This window comes from Ursus maritimus, unplaced genomic scaffold (genome assembly GCF_017311325.1).
Source record: "Ursus maritimus isolate PB19 unplaced genomic scaffold, ASM1731132v1 scaffold_11, whole genome shotgun sequence".
Taxonomy (NCBI): domain Eukaryota; kingdom Metazoa; phylum Chordata; class Mammalia; order Carnivora; family Ursidae; genus Ursus; species Ursus maritimus.
The window spans coordinates 43,597,190-43,606,906 of record NW_024423453.1 but is presented as its reverse complement, the minus strand read 5'-3'; the positions used below and the strand labels follow the sequence as shown (position 1 = coordinate 43,606,906).

The 9,717-nt window shown below is 39.0% G+C and overlaps 1 protein-coding gene across 1 annotated transcript in view; it reads left to right on the top strand.

Annotated features, from left to right (window-relative positions):
• The first annotated feature begins 308 nt into the window (after positions 1-308).
• MAP9 (microtubule associated protein 9) overlaps positions 309-9,717 on the top strand; it is a 30,340-nt gene continuing 20,931 nt past the window's right edge. Inside the window, exons 1-4 of the mRNA XM_040626384.1 lie at positions 309-423; positions 1,299-1,450; positions 2,212-2,296; positions 3,434-3,754. Of these exons, the coding sequence (XP_040482318.1) occupies positions 1,376-1,450; positions 2,212-2,296; positions 3,434-3,754 (481 nt within the window). The 5' untranslated portion in view covers positions 309-423; positions 1,299-1,375. The remainder of the gene's footprint in view (positions 424-1,298; positions 1,451-2,211; positions 2,297-3,433; positions 3,755-9,717) is intronic.

Here is a 9,717-nt window from a genome sequence, read left to right as displayed (position 1 = left end):
AGCAGCAGGTGGAAGTAAGGACTCTCATTCCAAGAGCAAGCTCTAGGCTCGCTGTTTCGGGTGGGAGCGGGAGGGTCCTATCTCCTAGGCAACAGCTGTAGCACTGTAGACGATAATGCACCCCTTTCCCGGTACCCAAAGGGGTGATGTCATTTCCTTCGTCTGGGCGGTTGCCTAAGCGACGCGTTAGGCGGAAGAGAGGTGTTGGGTACCCGAGAGACCTGGCGGTAGGGAAGTCACTTCCTTCCGGAGACGCGGTTTCCTAGCAACCGCCTCCCATCTCCGCTTTTAGTCCCTCCCCTTTGCTCAGTCCAGTGCCAGTCTCCGAGAGACTGCAGGCCCCGGTCAGGACGAGAGGTTTCTGCTCAAGGCCAGGGGCTCAGTCCTTAGGGTAGCGAGGAGCCCACCGCAGGATTGGCTGGGGTGGGTATAGAACACGGGTCTTGGGGGTTCTCGGAGGTACGGGACGTGGACAGCGTTCCGTGTGCACGGGCCTGACGAGTGCTGGGAGCTGGGCGGGCGGGCGGCGCGGTGCAGCGCGGAGCCGGCTGGGACCCGGGCGCCACCCGGCCTGGCGAGAGCGGTCCCTGGGCGCGCGCTGCGGCGGACGGCGGGGCGGCGGAAGGCGGGGTGGCCGAGGCCCAGGCCTCCACTCCGAGCACAAGAAAATTCACGGGCCCATTCGTGCAGTGATTTTAATGCTGCCTACCATGGAAGCATCGTTTTGTTTTATTTAGCCCAATGGGCACTGTTGTGAGAGGGGAGAGCGACTGGAAAAAAATACCGCTATTGCAGTTTAGCTTTATGATCTTCGTCTTTCACTAGAGCTGTACGCAAGCTTTTGTTTGTTTATTGGTTTGTTTGTTTTGGTGGTCCTTCTAGTTGTATCTTTTATGCTGCTGATCTCCTTGGTAGTCTTTTTAAAATAAGGTATGGCTGTTTCGTGGGTAATGTTATATTTTTTGAATGGAAGACGAGTGAAAAATAAGATGTTGTATTTTAATTGGCAACATTTTATCATATTAAGCTGTTGCGGTCATTTATTTGATCATCCTTAAAATAATGCATAACTATTTTAGGATAACTTCAACTTGACTTTAATTTTTTTGATAACAAACTCGTGAAAATTTTATATTTCTTTAGAAGAACTCTATATTTAAGTGAACATGTAGCGCAATGTTCATGAGATGCTTTTCTTAGTTGTTTTTTTCGTTTGCTTTTTTTAGCACTTTTTAAAGGGTAATAATAGAAATTCTCAAACATGCAAAAACGTCTGATTTGTTTTTTGTATATTTCAGACACCATCAGAGTTTGAATTATTCCTATTATTTATTAGCTGTTTTATAAAGGTAAAGAGTGAAAAAACAAAACCACTATGTCTGATGAAGTTTTTAGCACAACTTTGGCTTATACAAAGAGTCCAAAAGTCACCAAAAGGACTACTTTCCAGGTAAAGTATTTCAAAACGTTTTTATTTTGAGTGAATTTAAAGGTAAACACTGTATTAACAATGTTGGACTTGAAACGATTCTAGAAAGGGCCCTGTATAATGCAGGAGTACACCTTACATTTCTTTGGAGGTTTGGCAGATGATCGTGTTTAGGCTCCAGTATTAAAACTCTTCTGTGTGGTCTTCAGACTACTTAACTAGCTTCACTACTAGGTTCTTACTACGTTAAAAGTTTAAATCAACTTTTAAAAGTTAAGTTATATAGCAACTTCAAATTTGCATATAATTTTTTTTTCTGTTGTAACATAATAACATTTCAGTTTTCTCTATCCAGTCACTATAATTTTGAACTCAGCCTCTAAGTTTACAGTATTAATTACATTTGTTACTGTAATGTGCTAAAACAAAGGATCTTAAAAAGTACCAGTTTCTTCCAAAATGCCAGTTTGTAATAAATCCCGTCTAAATTGATTCCTGTCTTATTCTCCCGCCCTAATTACACCCTGTAATTTATTTATTTGATATTGCCTGTCTCCTCCAATTGAACTCCATAAGGAGAAGGATCTTGTCTGTGATGTTACACATTGAGTCTGAGGGCTTGGGTGCATGGCATGAGGTAGGCTTTCATTGAACATTTGTTATATGAATGAAACCTGAGTTTGAAAGCAGTTATTAATCAAGCATTGTTTGTTTAAAGAATTAATTCTAAATTTGAGACCGCTATGTTTGGGTGGAAATTGATTTGAATTATTTCGTTTCAGGATGAGCTAATAAAAGCAATTACAGCTCGCTCAGCCAGGCAAAGAAGTTCTGAATACTCAGATGACTTTGACAGTGATGAGATTGGTATGCGTGAATGTGGAAAAGTAAACCGCTTTTCCTCTTTTTGCTTCCTTAGTTATGTTTAGCTCATCCCTTCAAAAACAATCACTTACGTTAAAATAATACCTATATATACACTGGTTTTAAATTTCCAACTTTTTAATGAGTAAAAAGCTACTTGTAATCTTCAAGAAGTTGTATGATTGCCTTTGTTTCTGAATGGTGTATACTGAAAATAGAAATTAACCGATAGCAGGTTTGAAATAAAAGAATTCCCGTCTGCTGGAAACCATGTTGGACACAACCTATGTCAACTCTATGAGACTCTATAGCAAATTAAAGACTAGAGCCTAGAGAACTAAACTTTGGTGCATGTCAGAATCACTTTTGTAATGCTTTTTGTAAATCAGATTTTTTTGGCCGTAATAGGGGCTCAGTTTTAAAAACCTAGTATATCAGTGCTGGTATGATCTCTTTTGATTATGTAAAAATATTAACATTTTGGGTTTCCGGTGTAAGCACACAGAATTCTAAACTTGAAGCTCAGTGTTTTATACTTTAATATTCGTAATAATTAAATTAATATTTAATATTCTTTAATATAGTGACTAACTTTTAATGTTCTCTGTGAAAACAATCAAAACATTAGTTACAGCATTGCTATGTAGTTAGGTTGGCATTCTTTATTATTCTTCTCACAGTAAAATCCAGTACTCTGGTATGGATGAAATTGTAGTACTGAAATTTTTATGGAAAATAATATAATTAGCAAATAACTAGTAAAATTCTTCCACTTACCAACGCTTTTGGTTTTATATAATGAAGTCGTTTGCACATAAAAGCTCTACAGTCCAAAACCTAATTTAAATATTCTATGTCATTGTTATTTTGAGGAACCTTTGAATGACTTCTCAGAGCAAGCGGAGGGTTTGGCACACAATTCCCACTCAATAAGTATGTTTTGAATACATGAATGAAATTGAAATTTTTATTTCATGAATACCAATAAAAACTGTGTAAGTTAGCTGTGTTTTAGAGCTACTTGCATCCACCCATGGTTGTAAATTAATTGCTAGTCTTCAAGGCAATCTTTTTGATTTATATAACCCTCACAACTTTAAAAGAGACTACTGAAAACATTTTTTCTCATCCATTTTTCAGTTTCCTTGGGTGATTTTTCTGACACCTCAGTAGATGAAAATTCAGATAAGAAAAAAATGAATGATTTCCATTTATCAGATGATGAAGAAAAGAAGTCTCCAAAACTGTCCTTTTTGAAAACCAAGAAATCAGACAGTGACATAGTGAAAGATGAGCCAGTGTTCTCCGCCAAAAATGAGGAAGAAATGGCACCTGATGGTTGTGGAGACATGGTTGGAACTCCCTTATCTAAATCTCAAAATAAAGACCAGGAAATTGAAAAAGACAAAATTGAAATGAAACCTAAACCCAGAACTCTTCCAGTCAAAAGCACATCTTCAGGTAATTCACGTTACTATAATTGCATTTCTTGAAAACTTATTTTATTTATTTATTTATTTTTATTTTTTAATGTTTAAAAAAGATTTTATTTATTTGAAAGAGAGAGAGAGAGAATGAGAAAGAGAGAGAGCATGAGTGGTGGGAGGGACAGAGGCAGAGGCACAAGTAGACTCCCCGCTGAGCAGGGAACCTGACAGGGTGCTCTGATCCCAGGACCCTGAGATCATGACCTGAGTCGCAGGCAGACGCTTACCCCACTGAGCCACCTAGGTGCCCCTTGAAAACTTATTTTAAGATAATCACAAAATATCTTTATATGGTAGCTAGTAGATATTTAAGAAGTAGACTTAACTTTTTAATTTTAGAGTTATAAATCAAAATAATGGAACCATAGAGAAAACTCATAATGCTGCTGTCCAGTTGCATGTCAGTCTTGCATTTATGCTAGTACCTGATAAAAGGACAGAGTACCTTGTCATCCACAGCTGTGGCTCCCGTCCAGCCTCGCGAGGCCTTTGGGCCTCAATTTTGTTTTTAGGGATAGGACTGCAATGCAGTCCTTCCTAATCCATCTTACACTCCAGAAATTAGTTACATCAGGAAGGAACTCGACCTTCAAACAATCATTTCCATGCCATCATTTGCCAGAAAGTTTTTTGACATTGAGTATATGAAGGGAGAGAGTTTTGTTGATGTTGGTATTTAAACCTCTAACTTTCCTTAAGAGAATCTCCATGTAGTTTCTCTGTTCCCTGGGAAAATCCACTAAAACTCAGTTTTCTGAAGGGAGGTTCCTGGTGAGATTGGGAATACAGTAATTTCTCCACAATTCTGCTGAGCTCTGGGCACAATGGAGCAAAGATGGAGTGAAACAGGAACCAGCCTCTCTGAGATCCCCTGGGCCACCACATAGAAACAGGGGCATAGAAGTTTAAGGGTTTGGTGTCTTCTAGTTGTTTTTTCCTGTTTTATAGAAAAAATATTAGTTGATACTAACCTTCATAAAAATCTTTCCTTTATATCATCATTAAATACTCCACTGGTAAATATTTTATGTTTCACATATTAGATATCACGGGTAACATCAGGTAGAACTTTATTTCAGACATATATTAGGGAACCACTCCTTCCCCCACAATCCCATTGACTTTCAGATATGAACAGAGCAGGGACTACTAGGAGAAAAGCCACAGTATGGTAATTATATGTGACCTTGGGTAGGGTAGGCCTTATTGTCCTCATGGGGAGGAGAATAAAACCCGCTCTTCTTGTTCTACAGAATTGTTTTGAGAATCTATTGAAGTGTATCTCAGAAGCTGTATAATTCTACCAAAAATATAAGCACAAGGCATAATGAGACAGAATTAAATTGCTGAGATGTACCTTCCTGGTGTACTGAATAGCATCAAAAATGGAGAGAAAGGGAGCATAATGGAACTTGGTGAATAATCCAGTAGTTCACCATTTCCCCAAAAACATTCTACAGTTTGCTCATTGGTATTATTGGAAAAACACAGAATTATAGAAATTTTAAAGTAACTTCTTTATGAGAGAACTTCTTGGAGCCATTAATAAAGAAATATGAATGGGGACTCTTCAGGAAGGATAGAACAGACAGTGTTTCCTAGTCCCACCAACTTTAGAAATCTATTTTTGTAGATTATATTTATCCTATTTGTATTGATTCTGAAGAGCTTTTCATTAAGTAAATAAGAAAATGTAAGCATTCAGAAGCTAAAAGTTAGACTGATATAGGTAGAAGTATATAATTAGAACTTTATGGTAGATAATCATCAGTATTCCACCTATTTAATACCTTCTTAAAAAAAAACCTGTGACAAATTAAAATGAATAGAGAAATACTGTCTTTAAACCACAAGATGGCACCAGGATTCTAAATACCGTACACAAATGTGGAATACTTATTTGTAAAGTCATTAGCCATTTGCAATTTACTATGTGTTACATAAAAATAATTACCAAAAACAGGTAATCATTTATACTTAATTATAAAAGAAAGCATTTTGAAAATGTATAGATGTAGTTTTTTCTTTCTGAAAACTTGACAATACTTCTGGAAGTGAAATTTTGGTCATTATTCCTAGGCTCTTCGGATTGAAGAAAAAAATTGAGATTAGTGGTCAGTGCCTGGCATATACAATTCAATAAATATTTTAATGCATAAATGAATAAATGAATGATTCACTCATGAAAGAAAGTGTGGTTCACAAGCTAAGCTTTATCCTTTTCTAAATTTTTAGACTTTTCCTTTTTCTTACAAAGTTTGGAGCCTAATGTTTTTAATGTGGTGAGACATTTCCGAGGAGCAATTAATGCTTTATAAAAATATTGGAACCTGAAAGTTTCTTTTGTTCTTCTTGTCTTTTGTGGAAAGTACAATAACTAGACTCTTTCACTTTACTGAGCAACTGTCACATGGGTAGTGATTGCAGAAAGTAATTTTTACGGGTTTGTTGCTTTTATTTTAACATGAAAATGACTAAAGTCATGAACTTTGGAGCCAGGGTGCTCTTGCTTTAATCCCACAAACTAGAGTTTATGGCCATAGGCACACAACCTCTGTTCCTCATTTTATTTGTCTGTAAAGTGGGCATACTAGTTGAACTTGCACTAGAGGTTTGAGGCAATTAAATGAGTTTATATATTTGAAGTGTTTAGAACAGCCTGGTGTAAATTAAGCACTTTTCTAAATGCTTTTATTATTTAGCATTTGTTCATAAGCAGATCATTTCATTTTTCCATACATATTTATTTTGAGTACAGTCTGTTTCACTGTGTTACAAGCACTGTGATAATAACTAAGAATATGGGGGCGCCTGGGTGGCTCAGTCATTAAGCGTCTGCCTTCGGCTCAGGCCGTGATCCCGGCGTTCCGGGATCAAGCCCCACATCAGTCTCCTCTGCTGGGAGCCTGCTTCTTCCTCTCCCACTCCCCCTGCTTATGTTCCCTCTCTCGCTGGCTGTCTCTCTCTGTCAAATAAATAAAATCTTTTTAAAAAAAAACAATGAAGAATACGATATTATAAAGACATAGTACCAAAAAAATAATAAAAAAGACATAGTACCAATCCTCCAAGACTTAGTCCATTTGGGCCACTCTATCAAAGTGCCATAGACTGGATGGGTTTTAAACAACAGACACCTATTTCTCACATTTCTAGAAGCTAGAAGTCTAAGATCACAGTGCCAGCATGGTCAGGTGAGAGCCCTCTTCCAGGTCTCAGACTTCTCATTATATCTTTACATGGAGGAAGGGTCGAGGGAGCTCTCTGGAGGCTCTTTTATAATCCCCTTTCATGAAGGTTCCATCCTCATGACCTGATCACCTCCCTACTGCCTAATACCATCACCTTTGTGGTTAGGATTTCAACCTAAGAATTGGGGAGTACACAAACATTCAGACCATAGCAAAGACTTTACAATTTAATGGTAAGTTTCATAAAAGATGCAGTAAGAACACAGGAAAGTAGGCACCTGAGTTTACCTAAGGGTATCAGGGAAGGCTTCCTGGAGGAAATGGCAAGAATAGTTGTAACTGACAAATAATAGTACCCGTAGTCAGGAGTTTTGGTTGCAAATGACTCAACTCAAACTTGTGGAAAGAGGAATTTATCACCTTATTGAGCATGGATGTGAGAAGACCTCTCTTTAGGTGTGATTAAGTTTGGAAACAGTACTTTTATGTCATTTGGATTCTCTACTTCTGTCTTCCTTCCCTGATTCCCAGACCTTCTCCCTATCTCCTCCCACCCCTATTACTGGCTCAGTTCCTCCATCCTTTTGTCCTATATTTTTGTCATTTGGTCTCTTTGTCTCAGACATCCCTTAGCTGGCAGGAGTAGTCCCCAAATCATATCCTTCCAGCTTCATGACTTTAAAGGCATATTCTCCAACTCTAAATAGAAAAATACTGACCTGACCGCTTGCTGTGGACAGGGGAAATGAAGTTTCAGTGATAAGCCGGGAGGATGGTATGCCTTGTGGGCCCACCCTTCTCACTGAGGTATGGAGGAGATACTTGTTAGCCCACTAGAATTACAAGGATGGAGAAGAGGAGAGACCACCCCGAAAAAAAAGGGTGTGATAAACAAACCAATGAAACGAAAACAAAAAACACAATGAAAGAAAGAAAAGTTTACCATGGTTATTAGTGTGCACTGAGCACTTACTGTGAGGCAGGTACTGTGCTATGCAGTAGGAATTCTTACCTCATTTTACCAATGGGAAAACTGAGCTTGTGGAGGTTATAGGATTCTGTCAGGTTACAGTGCTGGTGTCAGAGCCACGATTCAGGTATGAAATATCTGAAATAGACAGAAGGTAGAATGGTGGTTGCCAGGGGCTGTGGGGAGAGGCAAAAGGGAGTTGCTGTTCAACAGGTGTAAAGTTTCGCTTACGCAAGGTGAATATATTCCAGAGACCTGCTGTACAACACCAATCCTTTAGTTAACAATACCGTATTGTGCGCTTAAAATTTGTTAAGAGGGTAGATCTGTGGTTAAGTGTTCTTACCACAATTTAAAAAACCTGACTCAACACCTTCTTCCAGGCATTATACAATATTCTCTTACACTGGGGCTCGAATGACATGCAACCATTCGTCAGGAGAAGAAGCAGGAAGCGGACATTCTAGGCAGAGGGATCGGCTTGGGTAAAGGGATGGTAGCAGGCGGGATTGTGGCGCATGCGCGAGACGGCAGGAGCCCGGCATTTCCGGAACACAGTTTGGAGAGGGTATGCCAGTAGACGAGGCAGCACCAGCAGCCAGGGAGAAGACCATAAGACCTTTTATCTTGTTCACAGGCCCTTAAGCTTTTATTCTGTAGGATTGGGCGCTGGGGAGCCATTGAAGCATTTTGTGGAGAGAAGCGATGTGATCTGATTTTCATTTTATAAATACCCCTGAGGCAGTAATTTAGGAAAGAGCGGATGAAGAGCTGAGGGGGGATGGGGTGTAAAAAGTGGGATAAATGGGAGATGTAGCAAGAAGAATCAATAGGGTATCCTGACGCTTTGGGTATGGGGGAACAGAGGGAAGAATCCGAGATGGCTTGAGAATTTGACCAGAGTTTAGGACACAGCTAAAATTGGCAATGAAACATTTATAGCAGTGCCAGCTTGGTATGATGGTGGAATCTTCTAGCAGCATTCATAAGCCCATGTATAAAGAGGAGGAAGGTGTTGTTTATTTCAGTTTTGAAGTTTTGTCATAAGAAAACACCGGTAGAACAATGGAGAAATGAATATGCATAACAGGTAAAATTTAGGCAAAAAGTTTATGTAAAAAACTTTCTTATATTTTGAGGGCTGGAAGTACACCAGCATTAGATTGTTGTTTTAAACTTGGAAGTAATGGAAATAGTCACTGAGAAATTTTAATTACTCCAGAGAGATTTTATGGACTCTGAGAACAGCAGCTCATAAATGCAGTTCTTTGTTCCTCCCTCTGGTGAGAGCGAGCACTTCTGTCCCCAGTACCCACATTGTCTTCATACTTATAACAGAACTTACCTTTCTCTTGAAATTTCTTTTGTTTAGAACCTCCTCCCCGTCCAACCTGTAAAATCCTTGGACAGGGCCATTGTCACTGTCTTGAATATGAAGTCCAGTAATGTGAGTAACGTGTATGGTGCCTGGCAGCAGAGACTCACTAAAGGTTTATGGATGAGCCCCCCTCCTGTTTTTTAGAGGCAGAAACTGGGCACAGTTGTATTTTGTTTTTTATTTTTTTGAGTGCTATGAGAGTTCATAAAATTGAAGAGTTAACTTCTCACAAGAGTAAAGTATACTAGTTCCTTCCAGGATGACAGCTACTTTTAAAAAAGAAAATTTGATTTTGAGCTATTGCTTATTAGTGCTTATGGGAGCTCTGTGTAGAGAAGGGTTGTGGGCTGCTTCTGGATGCCCGAGGACAGAGAGCCAAGGAGCAGAGGCACAGGAGG